Raw genomic sequence first — 19,304 nt, forward strand, 5'->3', positions numbered from 1 at the left:
TAAGTACTCATATAATTCGAAATTAAAATTTTTCAAAGATGTTTTTTATACCCTTGCAGAGGGTAATATAATTTCAGTCAGCAGATTGCAATGCAGTTAAGGAGACCCTATTAAGTATATATATTCTTGATCAGCATCAGTAGAAGAGTTGATGAAGCTATGTCCGCCTGTACGTCCGTTTCCACGCAAAACAGTCTCTCAGTTTTAAAGCTATCAGCATATAACTTTCTCAAAAGTTATCTTTCTGATGCAGGTAATATATAAGGAACGAGCCGGATCGGACATCTATAGCATATAGCTCACCAAGAAACAATGGGAAATAAAACGAAACAAAATTATAACTTTGCTTTTTTTTAATTTATATTTTTTTGTTTTTCAAGATTTAGTAATAATTTAATATTCAAGAACTGCCGCTTAAATTTGATCAAAATCATTTAGTTTCTTAGTCTCTGATCAGCATTTGTTGCGAGCAGACGCGTTTTTTATTTCGTTATGACTCCATTCAGTTAAATGTTGCCGTTACGCATGCGCAACTTTACTGTTTTGAGGCGGTTCGATGTTCATCGCTTTGTCATCGCACTTTCCACACTTTTTGTGTTAATTTGCCTGAAGAGGCAATAAAATTGCTCACCATAATGCCGAATCTGTTATGGCAATGTGATAGCTGCGTTGTGAGCAATGATTCGCACTCAAAAACAGACGAAATCATTGAGGAACTTTGTGAACTTAAAAGCCTATACTTGCACTTAAATTCAAAGTTTCAAATCGCTTTTCCCGAATCTGTGGAGGCCCCGACTAATGTTAGCACCAACAAGCGGAAGAAGGAAAAAGTTGCCAACGAACCTCCGGATTCATCTACTTCCCATCATACCAATCCAGTTGTGTCAGACCATAACCCTCCCACAGAGGGCTTAATGGTTGTCTCCAAGAAAAATAAAAAGAATCGTAACAACAAGAAGCGTATTATTGGCCCAGCAAAAGAATTGGCAAATTCGCTGTAAACACAAAGTCAGAGGCGCTGTGCAAGTTTGTTTCTGACAAGTTAAAAGTAAATTCGGACAGCATATCATGCTATTCATTAACAAAAAAAGATGTACATCTTCAGCACCCTGAAGTTCATAAACTTTAAGCTTGGAGTCCCGGAGCAGTATTATCTGACGGTATTCAGCGGTGATTTCTTGACACAATCAGTTAAGGTTAGCCGATTCATTCTCAGGGATAGTGAGCACTTGGAGTCTACCGTTGTGGACATATTGGGTGGAGAACCATTACGTACATCTTCACTTTTGTTTCTCTTCGCCTGCCTCTCTTTGATGATGAGCTTTCTGCATCGCGCTCCCAAGGTCACTCACCGACTCTAGAAGTATCTGCAAGTAGGTCTTCTACGATAGTGCGAATGGATTGCAACTAATATAGTAATAATAATCTCCCCCTACCAACACGTATCCGGACTGAAATGTTGTGTACGGCTCTCAATGGCTTTTTTGGACTTGCGACGCAAAGGCTGCCAGTGGATTTTACTATACCACTTCATGACTTCCGTTATAAAGCTATGGCAACGGTTTCACAGAATTCATCAAACAAAAGAATTGGAAGTAATTGCCTTAAAATTTATTTTCAAAACATATCTGGAATGAGAACCAAACCTCAGTCCGTCTTCATGAGCACTTCCAACAGCGGTTATGACATAATAATATTGGTTGAAACCTGGCTCAACCCCAACTTCAACTCCAATGAGTTCTTCTATACTAACTTATTCTATACTTACTAATCGCAAGGATAGAGACTTCAGCAGAATGAAGTGCGAGAGACGTGGAGGCTTCATCGTGGCTGTCCGCCGTTCAAAAGGTACCTGCTGCACAGCTGTACTTTCAAACGTGGACTCTCTTATGGACCAGTTGGCTGTCGAGTTGTCTGGATTGTCTGGGAAGACTGTAATAGTTGCTTCTTATATTCTTTCTGGAAGTGACTTTACGCTCTATCAGGCGCATGTTAATAACATTGTCAGCTTACATGCCAGTAAGCTTGTATTGCATTGTGACAGGAGATTTAAATTTGGAATCTGTTATATGGTCATGTGATCCGCAATCTCATGCTATGGTGCCTCGCATTGTACTTGAAATTATTGTTGGTTAGAGCAGACCGCCAGCACCTAGTCAAATGCTTATAGGTGTGCGCTGCACACGCAGGGCTGTTATGCAGCTTTGTTCTTAGTTTTTCTTATCTCGCTACATTTGTCGCGTTATCTATTCAGCTGAGCTACAGGGAAAACATGTACATAAATTTGAAGTCAAGCTTTCGGCAAGTCAGTTATACAAAATCGCTGCAAGTCCGAGCACAGCTAATAAAATCAAGAAATAATTTCAATTGAACCTATCGTGCGTTTAATTTATATTCCTAAACTAAAGGGTGTCATTTTGGTTGTTTTCCCCATAAACATTTTGGTGACCCCGACGTGATTCGTTTAATCGGAGTCTGCATGTCGGTTTTTTAACATTGTTTAATATCGTTTAAGCAATAACTTATTTTCGCTGTCGTTTGATGCATCTCAGTGACAAACACACGAACACTTTATGTGCGCGCTGCCGGCCGGCCGGCAACACAAAACTGTGTTGTGCTGCAAACATTAAACATAAAAGGAAACGCAATTAATTGTTGTTAAACGCGTATATTACATACATATATGAGTTAAAAGATTGATTATGATTTTTATATAAAAAAATCTAACTTTTCTTTATTGAGTTGGATTAAGAACTAACTTACTTAGATTAAACAATTGTTTTTATAGCTACGCGTCGCTCCATCGCTGCCGCCGTCTCTGCCGCTGTTGATGTTTCTGCTGACGTTCTTTCATATTATTGGTTGCTGCTCTTGGTCGCCGTCGCCGTTGGCCAAACTTAATTGTAATTGGCCAGTGCATTTTAATTATAGTTTTTGTTGTATGCACTAAGTTGAGTTCGATCAACTTTGGAAATTGGCTATTCTGCATTCCCACGATCGCTGACCAAAAGGTGCAAGCTAAGTTCGTTAGAACTTTATTGAGAGCATTGCTTTGCTGTTAGTTGTGCAATTAATGCTCTCTTCTTCGGTTTGGGAAATTCTATTATTGAGGGCATTGCTTTGCTGTTTGTTGTGCAATCAATGCTTACTCATTTCCTCTGTCTGAGAAATTGTATTATTTTGGGTGTTAACTCTTCCCTCCTTAAACGCGACTGTCCTCGGTCGCAACGTAGTAGAGTACAGGTCCGGAGTGCGTGGGCTTTTCTTGCGTTTCTGGCACGGAAACTGGTGTCCTTTCCGTTGACCTACGTCTTCGTAGGAGTTCCGTGATTGATCCTATTATAAGTAGTAGTAGGATGATGGCGGATCCGTAGCTAACGGAAGATTCTATGGTTGCCTTGCTTCTTAATTTTTCCAGCGCTTTTGTGTTGTTAATGTTGAGTTCCTTGACCATTTGTAGTGAGAGAACTTCCTCTAACTTAGTCTTTTCGCCCAATAGTTGGAATAACGGAGGTTCTGGTTCGACTACGTTGATTTCCTTTGACTTGAAGATGGTTTCACCAATTGTTACCGTCGAATTACGATATTGTATTATGAAAGAGCCTTGCAGTTGTAGAAGTTTTTCATCTAGTGAGACTGGTCCATTGAAGTTGTTTAGCAGGATGGTGCCTGGTAGTATTTCTTCGAAATCCGGTATATGTTGATTGTTGATCATCTTACATTCTGGTTCTCGAAGGTTTAATAGAGCGTTTACGCAAGTATCATTGCTTAAATCTAACAAATTTTCTGAATTACAAATTGTCTTATCATTATAGGATTCACAAGGTTTAATTATTGCCAATAATTGTCTCTTACATTCTAAAAAATTTTCATATTTTATATCATTGATTATTTGGGCTTTTTTTATTGCTTTAATTTTTAAAGTTCTACAATTATCTGATTCAATGGTTGGTAAGCTAATAATGTAAATAAGGTCGTTGCCATTTGTGGCTAATTTGATTCGAGCAAATTCCAATAATTCTTCTATGTTAAAAAATAAGTTATTTTCTTTTTTAAAAATTTCTTCCACTATTTTGGTTTCTGTGTTTGTAAGTACAAATGAATTTATTGTATTAGATTTGGCCCATGTAATTGCGTATATTATGTTAATTATTTCTTCTTTTATTAATTGAATTTTATACTTTAAAATATTTGCTTTCTGATTTATGATTTCTTCCGAGCTCTGGGTAATTTTCAACATTGCATTAGTAGCGTTAGTAAGTTGGTTTATTTTTTGATTAATTAATCTGTTAATTACTTCTTGTCTATTGTTGTTTTCTAGCTGCTCATTTATCTTGTCTTCTAAGATCTGATAGTCGTGGTGATCTGGCGATCCCGCCAGCCATTTCCATGCAGTACCTATTGCTTCTATTGCCCTTTTTTGTCTTTTTTGAGTTTGGAGTAAGAACTAACTTACTTAGATTAAACAATTGTTTTTATAGCTACGCGTCGCTCCATCGCTGCCGCCGTCTCTGCCGCTGTTGATGTTTCTGCTGACGTTCTTTCATATTATTGGTTGCTGCTCTTGGTCGCCGTCGCCGTTGGCCAAACTTAATTGTAATTGGCCAGTGCATTTTAATTATAGTTTTTGTTGTATGCACTAAGTTGAGTTCGATCAACTTTGGAAATTGGCTATTCTGCATTCCCACGATCGCTGACCAAAAGGTGCAAGCTAAGTTCGTTAGAACTTTATTGAGAGCATTGTTTTGCTGTTAGTTGTGCAATTAATGCTCTCTTCTTCGGTTTGGGAAATTCTATTATTGAGGGCATTGCTTTGCTGTTTGTTGTGCAATCAATGCTTACTCATTTCCTCTGTCTGAGAAATTGTATTATTTTGGGTGTTAACTTATGTGTAAAGAGCAGTGTATGTTTATGGTCACATACATTACTTTGCCAAGTCAATGCGCTGTTGCTAGGCAAAAATTTCGGTAAAAAGAACAAAAACAAAGTCAAAGTTTCCGCTACGTTGTTGGCGACGCTCGGTGCATTAACATTTGCGCGGCAATAGGCATAGGGTGTTTCCTGTTCTCTGAATCCGGTCAGACAATTGACTTTTCGGAGATTAGTAAAGATACGCGGTTTGAATTTTCCGCAATCTTAATGGAATAAAGGCGAAACTAAATCGGGCCCTAGCAGCTCTGCGCAAACTGCATTTGCCAGGTTCCACATCATTTGATATTATAAACAATGCGGATCTTTTTTTTCAGATTTAGGAAACCTCGATTGCCAAGTCTAGAGATTGCTCGTTTTCAAGGATCGTATTTAGAATGGCCGGACTTTATTGCAACTTTTACCACGGTCATTGGAAATGATGACGAGCTAAGTGATATTAAAAAGTTACAATATTTGAGGTCCTCTTTAGGCGGCGTGGCTTTGGAAACCATACGATCGCTTGAGCCCTCAAATGAAAATTATAAAAAGGCTTTAAATTTACTTATTAATCGATTTGATAATAAAGTTGTACAAAAGTTGTTTAAAAGGTGTCGAGAAGGGATCAGCTAAAAGTCTTCGGGAGCTCAGCGATTGGATGAATTCGCATCTTCGAGCAATCCGTACCCTGACCACTACACAACAAATTCTGGATGGATTTCTCATTCATATCGTGACCCGTGAAAAATGGGAAGCTGATTTGTCAATCTCTGAGCTATCTACCTGGGACCACACCACACCATCAGGTGGGAAAAAGCATGCATAGAGATAACCCAAGTGTACTGATTACGTCTGCTACTAACTCAAACCATCCAATTTGCCTATTCTGCGATGCTAGAGATCATTATTTGCCAAAATGCTCCCGATTTTTAAGCTTGAGTCCCAATCTTCGATATAGGGAAGCAAAGAAAGTGTACCTATGCCTCAACTGTTTATGCAAAGACCATAGCTTGCAGCAATGTAAGTCAACTCATTGTAAACATTGTCGCATGAAGCACCATTCATTACTGCACAATATTCCAGAGTCATCCATACCATCGACCTCAGTTTCATCTCCATCATCCAACCCATCTATAAGCCCTCAGCCAGTACCATCGACTTCATCTCCACCACAAACCTTAAATACAATGCCAATGCTGCTTCCAACTGCTATAATCTACGTAAAAAATAGAGTTGGTGCATTTATGCCTTGCCGATCAATATTAGATTCAGCTTCTCAGTTAAACTTTATTACTACGCGCCTAGCTAGCCAAATTAATTTGAAACGTACACAATCGCACACACTTATTTCTAGGATAGGGGAATCTTCCATGAACTCTGATAAGGCAGTCGATATTCTGGCGCAATCACGGGATGCAAGCTATTGTGCGTCATTCGCACAACCCATAGTATCACTGATTACCAGCCAAATTTCAATATAAATACTACAGGATGGAGGATGCCACAAAACATTTCGGTAGCTGACCCTCATTTCAACCAGTCACAACGAATTGATCTTTTAATTGACGCTGGTCTGTTCTTCGAAATAATCGCTAAAGGGAAAATTAATTTGGATAGCACCTTGCCCACGCTTCAAAACACCAAGCTTGGTTGGATAGTTTCTGGAGGGATGTCAAGTATGCTAAATCGCAAATCTGTCTTGGCTGTCATTGTCAAGGATCCTGCTTATCATTCAGATGATGACACACTTGCGCCGTAGTAAAGCGGTTTTGGGAGATTGAAGACATTTGTTCAGAAAAACCATCGATGCTGGCCGAGGACTTACGATGCGAGCAGCATTTCAAAGAAAATTGCATTAGGCTGGATAATGGTCAATATTCGGTTCGCCTTTTATCCACTTTAGGATTCGAATCTTTAGGTGACTCCTACTGTCTGGCCCGTCGTCGTTTTAAAAGTTTGGAATAAAAACTAAATAAAAACCCCAATCTGAAAGCGCAGTATTCGGCATTTTTACAGGAATACCTCAACTTAGGCCACATGCCTCTCGCATTAAGGGATCCAGCGGTGCCACAATTTTTCTTGCCTCACCATTCTGTTCGGAAGCTTGAAAGCACTACCACTAAACTTCGTGTCGTCTTTGATGGTTCTGCAAAAACTACATCTGGGATAGCTCTAAACGACTTGCTTCTAGCAGAACCAACAATTCAGCAAAATATCTTTGATATTTTGCTTTGGTTTAGATTTTTTAAAGTAGCTCTTTGTGGAGACATCTGTAAGACGTACCGCTGCGTTCGTGTTTCGTACCCTGATGACTTTTTGCAATGTATTTGGCGAGAGAACTCCTCAGATAAATTGAGTGTTTATAAACTAAACACAGTAACTTATGGAACCAAGTCGGCTGCCTTCTTGGCTATAAGAGCTATGCATCGGCTCTCTTATGATGAAGAGGAATCATTTCCAGTTGGAGCTAAAATCGTTCGTAGAGATTTCTATGTGGACGATCTAATCTCTGGTGGCGATTCAGTTGAAGAGGTGAAAGAAATTCGTCATCAGGTAAAGGAGCTACTGGCGCGCGGCCACTTTCCGATCCGAAAATGGTGTTCGAATGAAGCAAGCGCTCTCGAAGGAGAGTCTGATCTCGATAAAGAGCAATTGATTAAATTCCACGACGGATCAGCTATCGCCAAAGCTTTGGGGTTGGTCTGGGATCCATCTTCGGATAATCTTTTCTTTAACTTTTCACAAATTTTATCAAGACAAAGAGCAACAAAATTGTCAACAATTGCGAAATTCTATGATCCGCTAGGTTTAATAGCACCCATTGTTACAAAATCCAAAATTTTTTTGCAAAAGCTATGGAGCATTAACATGGATTGGGACGACACACTGCCAGAGCCCCTTCTTTCGTCATGGGGGGAGTTGACCTCTTAATTGTCGATCGTCCAGAACCTAAAATTTCCACGATTCGTAATGCAATCGCAGGCTTCCGCAGCAGCGTACGACGCGTGCTTATATTTGCGGTCGGAGGCCAATGGAAACGCTGAAGCACATCTACTCTGCGCGAAGTCTAGAGTAGCTCCCTTAAAAGCTTTAACAATACCAAGATTAGAACTTTCAGCAGCGTGTTTATTGGCTGAGCTTATTGTAAACGTTAAGGAAACCATAGGCTTTGATTGCACCTTTCACTGCTGGTCGGACTCGTCTATTGTGTTGGCTTGGATTTGGCAACCTCTGAGGGAGTTCAACATATTTGTGTCTAATAGAATAGAATCCAGGAAATGACGAAAGGTATGGCTTGGCATCATGTTCCAACAGACTTGAATCCAGCGGATGTGGTATCGCGCGGATGCACCCCCAAAGAATTGCTGGAGCACTCCCTTTGGCCAAATGGACCTCCATTTCTACTGAATCGAGCGTCGAACTGGCCCTCCCTATTAGATGCAGTAAAGAACCTTCCGGAACGGCATTCCACGGCGCTAATTGGAACCGTTGGCACTGACATATCTATCAACTGCAAGTTTCTCAACTCATTCGACAAGTTGCAGTGTGTTTTCGCATACATTTATCGATTCATTTCAAATTGCAGAGCCAAATCATTACCTTCAACCATCTATCTTACCATTGACGAGATCAGCTTCGGAACCGTTCTGCTTCTAAGAAGCATTCAACAGGTTCACATAGCGGTGGAGTATGAGGTTCTTAGCCAAGGCAAGCCTTGTCCTCCAAAGAGCAAGTTGATTTCTCTGATGCCAATACTTAGCTCTGAGGGTTTACTTCGTGTTGGTGGAAGGCTTTAAAATGCGAGCTTGGACTACGAGGCTAAGCATCTGATATTGTTACCCATCCGGTCACCAGGGCGATTATCGTCTATTATCATGAGAAATACTTCCACGCAGGACCACAGGCGTTGCTCGCTGCTACGGCAAAGGTATTGGCCACTTGGAGGCCGAAAGTTCGTGGCTAGTGTCATCAACAAATGCGTCAGATGCTTTCGGATGAAGCCTGTGGCTTGGGAACATGTGATGGGTAGCCTGCCAGCAGGTCGAGTTCAGCCTAACCCAGCTTTTCACACCACAGGAGTGGACTATTGTGGACCGTTCTATCACAAGTCAGAGGCCCGGAACAAAGCACCCCACAAGTGCTACATCGCCGTCTTTGTCTGCTTTTCGACGACGGCTGCGCACTTGGAAGTCGTCCAGGATCTCATTAACCTTAGAGGCAGTTCTCTTACTATTTGGAGTGATAATGCGACAAACTTTGTTGGCGCTAAACGAGAGCTAGCAGAACTGAAGGAGTTATTTTTGAGCGAACCGCACACGGCTTCGATAACTTCTTCCTGCTTAGCGAATAAGATTGATTGGAAGTTCATACCCCCGCGTGTCCCACATTTCGGTGGTCTATGGGAGGCGGCTGTAAAATCGGTAAAATTTCACTTCTACCGAGTTGTCGGTGCAGCCATCTTGGCCCTTGATGAATTAAGAACTCTTGCATATGAAATTTCTGCCATTCTTAACTCCCGTCCGCTTTGTCCAATTTCAGAAAATGCTGAAAATTTTGAGGTGCTAACGCCAGCGCATTTCCTCAAAGGTTCCAGCTAGACAAGATTTCCTGAGCCTGACGTTACTCATCTTCGCGTAGGCCGGTTAAGCAGATGGCAAAGAATAACACAAATGCAGCAGCACTTCTGGAAAAGATGGAGCAAAGAGTATTTGTCCCTGTTGCCAAGAACGACTATATCATATAGCTCAATCAACAATCGGAATATTAAAAAAAAATTAATGAAACAAAATTTAAATTCTCTAACTTTCAATTTTTGTTTGTAATTCTTTTGGTAATATAAATAGTTTAATAGTTCAGAATTTTCCCAGAAATTGGTCTTGTCGCAAACTTTGACCTATTCTTTCGTTAACAGGACCCCCAAATGCATGGATCATTTTTTTCGTTTCATTTCCGATTGTTCCTATTCGAGCTATATGCTAAATCGTCCGATCCGGCTCGTTCCTTATGTACAACGTACAACAGAAAGTCAACTTTTTGGAAAGTTATATGCAGATAGCTTTAAAACTGAGAGACTAGTTTGCGTCGAAACGGACGGACAGACCGACGGACGGACGGACAGACCGACGGACGGACGGACAGGAGGACATGGCTAGATCAACTCTCCAAGTGCCTTAAAGGGTCGAAAATGTCTCCTCCACTGCGTTGCAAACTTTTTAAATTATAATACCCTCTGCAAGGGTATAAAAATATCTTTAAAACATCTACATTGCGAATTATATGAGTTCCAATGAAAACCCATTAAAGCTATGATAAATTTCACCCCAATTTTTCGATGGTTTCTATAGCAGCTATATGATAATTGTTCTCCGATTTGAATAAAATTAAAGTTATATCCGATTGTTCCCATGGGAGCTATATGATATAGTTGTCCTATTTTTAAACCGCAATTCAATTTTATTTTTAAATCAAACAAGGATATAATTTTTTTTCGTTTTATTTTCGATTGCTCCTATGGGAGATCCTTTCTCCTAGTGATGCTGATCATGAATATATGTACTTAATAGTTCGGAAATTTCTCATTCACTGCGTTGCAAGCCTCTGACTGAAATTATAATACCCACTGCAATGGAATAAAAACAAAAATAAAACATAAAAACCAAATAAAAATGCAAGAAAAATATGTATATAAACTAATAAGAAATCACAACGACAAAAAATATTAAAAAATTAAGAAAACAAATATTAAAAATTTGTACTGAAACCAGATTTGAACCCGCGCTCGTGCTGTCCCATACCCTAACCTAACCCTAAAACACCAACAAAATCAAAGCACAACACACTGACTTTGCAACCTTTAAATATGGTGGGTCCACTTTGAAAATCCACGCTGAAATTTTGCTTTTTTTTCATTCGGTTGTAAGAGCATTACGCATCCTAGTGTATAACAGAGTCCGTCTGTATGAATGTCGAGATCTAGGAATTTTTTAAATCTAGACATTTGGGACTTTGCATGCAGATTCTAGTTGTTCCTGCGCAGCGCAAGTTTATTTCAAAACGGAGCCACGCCCACAAAACGTGAAAGTATGTACTGTCACTCTAAAACATGTTAGACCGTAGGTGTTGGACTCTGTGTGTTTCTTTCATATCTATAGGTAGACATAATTTTTAAAACCGAGCTAATGTTTCAGAAGCAGTGTTGGGGTATACCTAGGTACAAATGTTGGATACTTTATTCCTTACCTAGAAAAAAATGTGAGGCAACCTTTTACCTTAGCTCACTTACAGAAATAAATTCCCAAAATTTATAAATCTCGCCTTTGAATCAATAACAAAAATTTCTTGATTCAAGAAAAAATTGTACTTAAAAATATAAATTCTTTCTCAATGTAATCTTAAAAATAGGAAAAAGACTTTCATTCGTTTTTTTTCGGACGACGACAGTAACAACAATTGTCAAGTTTTTAAAGACGAGCAATATTCTTCAAAATATAAAACCAGCCTCTGACCAACAAATGCTACGCGAAAGAAAAAGAACGGTAAAAGACGAAGTTGATGAAGTCGAAGACGGCGTCAGTCGGTTGAATGTGCCGAGCATAACCAAAAAATGTTTTCTTGGCGCGTGCCACTCAGTTAAATTTGTGAAGTGCAATGGATACTACTACCTACCATACAACATATAGACTGGTCATTTCATACAACGAATTTGGACACAAAAACTTTTTATCGGGAGGCCCCCCGTGCTCATAGCAGCAGGCCCCTGCACTTCGTGTGCATTCGGGTTTTTTGCCCTCTCATTCTTATTTTCATTTTTATGCTCGCGCACTCATTGCACGAGTTCTGTCGTTCAGTCGCAGAGAGGCGCTTTTTGAAGAAGGCTGCCCTGCGCTTGAATTGGTATTTGACATGCGTGTTCATGCATTCTTATACACGGGAGCATGTGTGCGTTTATTTCATTTCGGCGCATCAAGAATATTTTGTCTTTTGCCAAACTTCAAACTTTTAGGACACTTGTTTTGTATGTTATGTTTAGTGATCTTTGGTTGGTTTATTTTTTAATGATTCGCAGTGTAATTTTAATTGTCTTTAAACAACTCGTTTTAATCCAAGATATTGGTACATTTTAAATCTAAAATTATCACATTAAAATAAATTATTATCCCGTGTATGAAAATGCATGATCACGCATACATACAAAAACGAGTTCGAGCGCAGGGCAGCCTTCTTCAAAAAGCGCCTGTCTGCGACTGAACGACTGAACTCGAGTGCGGGAGCATAAAAATGAAATAAGAATGAGAGAGCAAAAAACGCGAACGCACACGAAGTGCAGGGGCCTGCTGCTGTGAGCACGGGGGGCCTCCCGTTTTTCGTTTTTTTCTGTCCAAAATCGTTGTATGAAATGACCAGTCTATATGTTGTATGGTTAGTGATACTACGCTGTTGAACGGGTTGGAGGCGAGGCCTTCACAACAATTTTTGAAGGTAAGTACTACAATGCAACCGCATTTACATGTGAACTTATGCACCGCGCGCTACAGTAAACTTTGCATAAGGAAATTTATGTTACGCGTTTGATAATTTTTAAATAATTTGAAATATTTATTTTTATTTATTGCATGTTTCAGAGCTAAACATCACCAAAAAGGCATTAGAATGCCTTCAGTGGGAACAAATAAGGCATTCTCGCACACATGTCCGTAGAAAACTTACGTTTTTGTAAATATATTTAAAATATATTTATTTTAAATATATTTATATTCATATATTTGTCTCTTTGTAACTTTTTATCTCTCTTTACCCCTCTCTTCATTTTTCTTTCTCTGTAATTCGTTCGTTCAATCCTCTACTCAATCTCTATTCCTCTTCCCTCTCCCTTGCACTGTTTACAAAAGTTCTATTTTTCCTAATTCTCTTGCCTCTCCTTCTGTCAAATTCAAAAGTCGAAGCAGCTGCAAGTAATATGCGTTTTTAGGAATTCGTTTGCAGTAGATGGCGAAGCTGCGCGCGACTTTTAAAGCCAGGGGTGCTCAAGCAAGACAACAACAATATCGTTGGTTTTTTTTTGGATCGCCAAAATGTTGTTGTCTTCTGTTTGCTTGTAAATGCACTGCCCTAAAGCAGTATTGAGCATCCTTGTTTTTCGCTGAGCAGCCGTTACGAATTAGGGCAATCATTGTTTCAATCTTCGGCGACCCTAGACAAAAATTCCCTGGAATACTCAATTCTTCGCCAGTCGTTTGAACACGTTTTGGTAAGAGTTACAGTAATATTCGGCTGAATAAAATTAAAATATTTGTATTTTTACAGGTGGAATCAGACTTCGCTCGCTCATTCCCAGGAAAGGATAAACTCCTCGTGGATAACTGGGGTTATTTTAAAACTAAAATATTATTATTATTGTGCTCTCTTACAAAAAAAATACAAGGGTATACAAATTTTATATAAAGAATTTAAAAAAAAAATAAAAGCTAGCCATAAATATTTAAAGAATAATAATTAACAAAGTTCCTTCATAGCTTTTTTGTTTTAATATTTTATATAATAACTCATAACATGTTCAATTTTTTCATAGACGTGAATGACGCCCTGACTTGCTTTTTGCTGCCACCCCTGGTTGTTACCTTTTAATAGAATTATGTAAATATTTAAAATATGTATGTGTATAGTAATAATAATACATTGTACTTTATGAAAACTAATTTTTTCAATAGAGTTTGATTTCTTGTTCTAAGAAAAATTATTTCTCATTTTAAGAAAAAATATTTTTTGGTTTTAAGAAACATTATATTTAATTTTAAGAAATACTATTTCTCTTTTTAAGATATATTATTTCTTATTTAAAAAATATTATTTCTTATTTTAAAAAATATTATTTCTTATTTTAAGAAATAATATTTCTTATTTTAAGTTTGAGGTTTTCTGACTTTTTAAGTATTTCCGCGAACTCAGAAATGATAAATATTTAACTATGGCCATCAAGGAACTGCTTCGTAGATTAATAAGCTGTTTTAATTATTGATACACTTTTACAACAGCTTGCTTTGACAAAGCTTTCTGACTAGAGACCAACAATTTAATTGTTGACATCAGCATTTGTTGTTGCAGCAGCATTTTAAATGAAACAGTGCTGTACAGCTTGCATGCCAATCTTTAATTATGATAAGGTTTTGGAGCTTTGCAGTAAAAAGTTAAACAAATAATAATCGTCACAAAATCTGATTTCAGAAGTTTTTGAATTGAATGTGCGTTCCTCACTTTTTTTTTATTTCATCGTCAAGAGGTCTTTTTGTTTGATATCATATAGCTTTCTTAGGAGCAATCGGAAAAATAGATAAACACAAATTATTTATTATTATTCGTTAAAATTTTTCCGAAAAAAGTCACTTAACCAAAACTGTGTATTTTAAAGACTTTTTGTTTGGACGTATTTTTTGATAAAGGTAATAATTTGCAAGAAAATGGCGTTATTTTCCAACTAATCGGTTTAGTCGCAAACTTTGGCTTAATTATTCGTAATCAGGACCCCAAAATACATGGATATACATAATTAAAAATATCATCTTAACAAGTAAAAAAATAATATATAAAAAATATATATAAATTTTAGAAGACAATATGAGCAATTCCAGGTTTTCGGACGCGACATCCTGACAACTTTAACATTCAAAATAAGTGTGAAAATTAGCTTTTTTTATATTTTAATTTTTGTTTTGGATAGCTCCAAATCATATCTACCAATGGTAAAAAAACTTAGCTAAACATAGCAGATAACTTCTTGGAATTAAAAAAATACATGAATTTCAAACTCGACAAAATTGTAACAGCAATCTACAAAACATGATAAAAACACAGAGGTTTGCGAATATGGATGGAGGCTTTACACATTCTTTTTTTCAATATACCCAGAGGGTGCTAGCATTCACCTAAGCAAGTTTTATTGAAAAAATTTCAGAATTTTTTTTTTAAATGATTGTAGATTTCGGACGAAAAAAAAATATTACTTACCAAACAAGAAAGAAAGCAAGCTTCGACAAGCCGAAGCTTATATACCCTTGCAGCTACTGCAAAAATTAAATGTTCTTGAAAACATTAAAATTATCAATTAATTGAGTATATGCTTAAACACATTGAAGATATGATGATTTCCAGATTAATTATTCGATAGTTCCTATGGCAATTATATGATATCATTTTTCGATTTTAATAAAATTAAAATTATTATTAAATTATTAATAAGTCAAAAAGGATTGAAAAGAATTACAAAATAGAAAAGATACATTTAAAAAAAAAAGTTTTTTATTTTTATTTTTTCCATGGGAACTATATATAGTCGTCCGATTTTGATGAAATTTAAACCGTAGTTCTGAAATATTTAACCATTACTATACGTCGAAGAACTAAAATAAAATTAAACAAGAAGGAAAGCAAACTTCGGCAAGCCGAAGTTCATATACCCTTGCAGCTATTGCATTAATTAAATACTTTTGAAAACATTTAAATTATGATTTACTTGAGTATGTGCTAAAAAAAACATTGAAACTATGATGATTTGCAGCTCAATTATTAGATAGTTATTTTATATATTTTTATTATTTCTATGGGAGCTATATGCTATAGACGTCCGATTTTGATAAAATTTATACCATAATTCTGAAATAATTAAACATTGCTATATGTCGAAGAACTAAACCAAAAATTAAAAACCAGAAAAGTTATAATTTTTTTTCAATTATTTTTCCGATTGTTCCTATGGGAGCTATATGCTATAGTCGTCCGATTTTGATGAAATTAAAATCGTAATTCTGAAATATTAAACTTTTACTATATCTCGAAGAACTAAACAAAAAATTAAAAAACAGCAAAGTTATAATTTTTTTTCATTTATTTTTCCGATTGTTCCTATGGGAGCTATATGCTATAGTCGTCCAAATTTGATGAAATTTAAACCGTAAATCGGAAATATTTTACCATTACTATATGTCGAAGAACTAAACAAAAAATTAAAAAACAGCAAAGTTATAATTTTTTTTCATTTATTTTTCCGATTGTTCCTATGGGAGCTATATGCTATAGTCGTACGATCCGGCTCGTTCCGACTTATATACTACCTGCAATAGAAAGACAACTTTTGGGAAAGTTTCATGCAGATAGCTTTAAAACTGAGAGACTAGTTTGCATATAAACGGACGGACAGACGGACGGACGGACGGACCGACGGACATGGCTAGATCGACTCTACTAAAGCTGCTGAACAAGAATATATATACTTTATAGGGTCGGAAACGTCTCCTTCACTGCGTTGCAAACTTCTGACTGAAATTATAATACCCTCTGCAAGGGTATAAAAACAGCAAAGTTATAATTTTTCTACCCTTGCAGAGGGTATAACTATCTAATAATTGAGCTGCAAATCATCATAGTTTCAATGTTTTTTTTTTAGCACATACTCAAGTAAATCATAATTTAAATGTTTTCAAAAGTATTTAATTAATGCAATAGCTGCAAGGGTATATGAACTTCGGCCTGCCGAAGTTTGCTTTCCTTCTTGTTTAATTTTTTTGTTAGTTCTTCGACATATAATAATATTTAAATATTTCAGAATTACGGCCTAAATTTCATCAAAATCGGACGACTATAACATAAAGCTCCCATGGGAACAATATAAATATTATAAAAATTTAACTTTTTTATTTTGTTATTTTGTTTTAGAAATTCTTTTTGACTATTTAAAATTTTGCCAGTTCAGAATTACACTTTTAATTTTATTAAAATCGGAAAAGAATATCTTATAGCTACCGTAGGAACTCAAATAAAAATGTCAAATATTTTTTTTCCCGAAATGATGCAGAGATATATTTTGTTTTATTAAAGTTTGGACTGTAAAGTTAAGCGACATTATTTCGACTTATTCTACGGCAGCCATATAAGTTAGTGGTTGGAATTTAATAAAAGTCGTAAATTAAATCGTATAATTGTGCTCAATAAATAAGTCAGTTTTTGTACTATGTCGCTCATTACGAATTTAAATTAAATTAATTTATTTTTTTATAAAAAGTGATGTAAGGCCTACGTAAATGTCAAATTTGTTATTTCAAGATTTGTAGTGTATTTTTCGTGTTCTTGGAACCTGGGCCAAATTTTTCCATTTTTCCTACAACGGTAGTCAAATAGTTTTACTCAATATTTTCAAAGCCAAAATAGTAAAAAAATCTTTTAAGCTACGGACGATGAATTTATTTTTAAATTGCGAGCTGCTGCCATCAAAAAATATAAAGTTATTTTTCTGTTCCTTAAGATTTCTTATAATTTTGGTTACAATTATACCAAACAAAGAAGTTTTATCGCTATTTTCGCTATTAAGACAGCTAAGAAGATGGCTCATTAATTTTTATTTTTAAAAATACTGATTTCGGACGCGACAGACTTAAAAAAAAAACAAATTTTACATTTTTGAAAAAATTGTAAATAAGCTTTAACTAAGGCATAAAAGCACAGATGTGTTTGGTAACCATTGTGGTAGTAAAACGAAAAAAAAAAGGTTTTTTGATTTCGGACGCGAAACAAAAAAGTTGCTGAGACAAATAGTTAGTTTTGCTTCTGTTCCAAAGTCGTCTATCTTAGTGGAACAGTAAGAAACGGACTCGCTTATCAATATTTAAGTGTTTCTTTAATATTTTATTAAACAAAAAAAATTCTCAACTTTTATTTTTTATGGCTTGGTTGATTTTTGCTGTTTGTTTTCGGCTTTGTTCTTCGATACTCATCTTAGTGTTACAGAGCCTTGGACAGACGGACATAGCTAGATCGACTCGGCTTTTGATCCTGATCAAGAATATATATATTTTATATGGTCGGAAACGCTTCCTTCTACCTGTTACATTCTTTTCAACGAATACAATATACCCTTTTACTTTACGAGTAAAAGTCATAATTAACTCTCTTTTAGTTAATATATAGCTAACTGTACATTTAAAGGGATGTAAGTGGTGATATACTTTAAAGAAATGTAATCTAACGGTGTTTTTGGTCGTTATTAATTAAAAAAAATAATTTAATTAATATAATTTAGCATAAAATTTTTTATTTAAGTACACCAAAGAACACAGTTCAGACCCCAGATCATAAAAAATTATTTCTGCCTATAATACCCTTGCTTATGTTTTTATTCTACATAAAAAAGCTCTAGTAAGAATTTTTTAATCATCAAATTGGCTTGTCATAGATTTCTAGGCATTCAAATAAGTATAAAATGCTTTTTATAAGGATCTGAAATGGGTTGAATTCTTTAAAGCTGTATTAGAGAAAAGTGTGTTATTTATCAATAATTGCGTAATCTCAATACCTATAAGGACTCGAAGTTAGAAAAAAACTGTTTCTGGCATGTGGACACAGAAACTTAGTTTTGTCTATAATTTCTTAATTAAATCTTTTTAGTCGATTTCTCGCTCAACTAGCGGGTTTTCCCAAAAGTGGTAAAGCAAATGTTTTTCAGCTCAAGCTGCTTAACATAGTAAAATCGGTTTCGGGGCCCAAAACATCAATTTGATTCAAACCAACAAACAAATGCAGTCTATATCTTGTTTATCTTTTGAACGAAGCATCGTATCGTAAGCGTATTTAGCGCCAGAACAGCTTTCCAAACATTTGGCAGAAATTAAAAATCTTACCGCAAGGGTATGCCATATGGTGGCATCTGAGTGAAAACTCGATATAGACAAATAGTTTTTTAACACATACGCATACAAATAGAAAAATACACGTTATGTAATCTAATGCCAGCCGAAGCTAGCTTTCTTTCTTGTTTTATATTGTGTTTGTAAAATGTATATCATTTTAAAATTGCAATGAGTTCTAAGAATATTTAAGTTATAAATAGTTTTTTTTGGTTATACTATTTATGTTGTTTTTTATTAAACAGAATTATATTTTTAGTAAATAAAAATTTAAACACTATTATTGAATTATTTTAAAGAACTAAAATTTGTAAAATAATTAAAGAGAATTGATTTAAACCAAAATAAACAGGCTTCCACCAGGGTAAATATGACCATTAAATCTCTTACAAATCTGTAGATATTGAGTAAACACTAAGTGAAACTTTTGTTTTACTACAAAATCCTAAGAACAATGCTTAAGCTACTTAAATAACACTGCAAAAAGGAAAGGGATCCGTAGTATTTTATTAAATGTAAAAGCTGAAAAGCATCCAATGAGATCTATTCAATGTGATTTTAATCAATGTAACATCTAGCCAAAAAACAGCTGATATGGTAATTCCCCAATGCAGTGCCAAGCAGCGGAATGCCAACAAAATCTTAAACTGGTTTTGCTCAGGGGTACTTGTTGATTTTTGGTTTTCGCCTAGATCAGAAGACCGGCTGAAAACAAAGCTACAGCTG

At 36.0% G+C, this 19,304-nt stretch overlaps 1 protein-coding gene across 1 annotated transcript; it reads left to right on the plus strand.

Annotated features, from left to right (window-relative positions):
- Positions 1-1,091: 1,091 nt before the first annotated feature.
- On the plus strand, positions 1,092-9,506 carry LOC128263648 (uncharacterized). The gene is made up of 5 exons (XM_052998722.1): positions 1,092-1,257; positions 8,224-8,452; positions 8,495-8,687; positions 8,805-9,357; positions 9,448-9,506. The coding sequence occupies exons 1-5, from the start codon at positions 1,092-1,094 to the stop codon at positions 9,504-9,506; spliced, it is 1,200 nt and encodes a 399-aa protein (XP_052854682.1).
- Positions 9,507-19,304: the final 9,798 nt, after the last annotated feature.

This window comes from Drosophila gunungcola, unplaced genomic scaffold (assembly GCF_025200985.1).
Source record: "Drosophila gunungcola strain Sukarami unplaced genomic scaffold, Dgunungcola_SK_2 000010F, whole genome shotgun sequence".
Taxonomy (NCBI): domain Eukaryota; kingdom Metazoa; phylum Arthropoda; class Insecta; order Diptera; family Drosophilidae; genus Drosophila; species Drosophila gunungcola.

Coding starts and splice junctions, on each gene's coding strand:
- LOC128263648 (XM_052998722.1), top strand. CDS start 1,092: ATGTACATCTTCAGCACCCTGAAGTTCATAAACTTTAAGCTTGGAGTC. Junction 8,453..8,494: donor AACTCATTCGACAAGTTGCA/GTGTGTTTTCGC, acceptor TTCAAATTGCAG/AGCCAAATCATTACCTTCAA. Junction 9,358..9,447: donor TCACTTCTACCGAGTTGTCG/GTGCAGCCATCT, acceptor GTCCAATTTCAG/AAAATGCTGAAAATTTTGAG.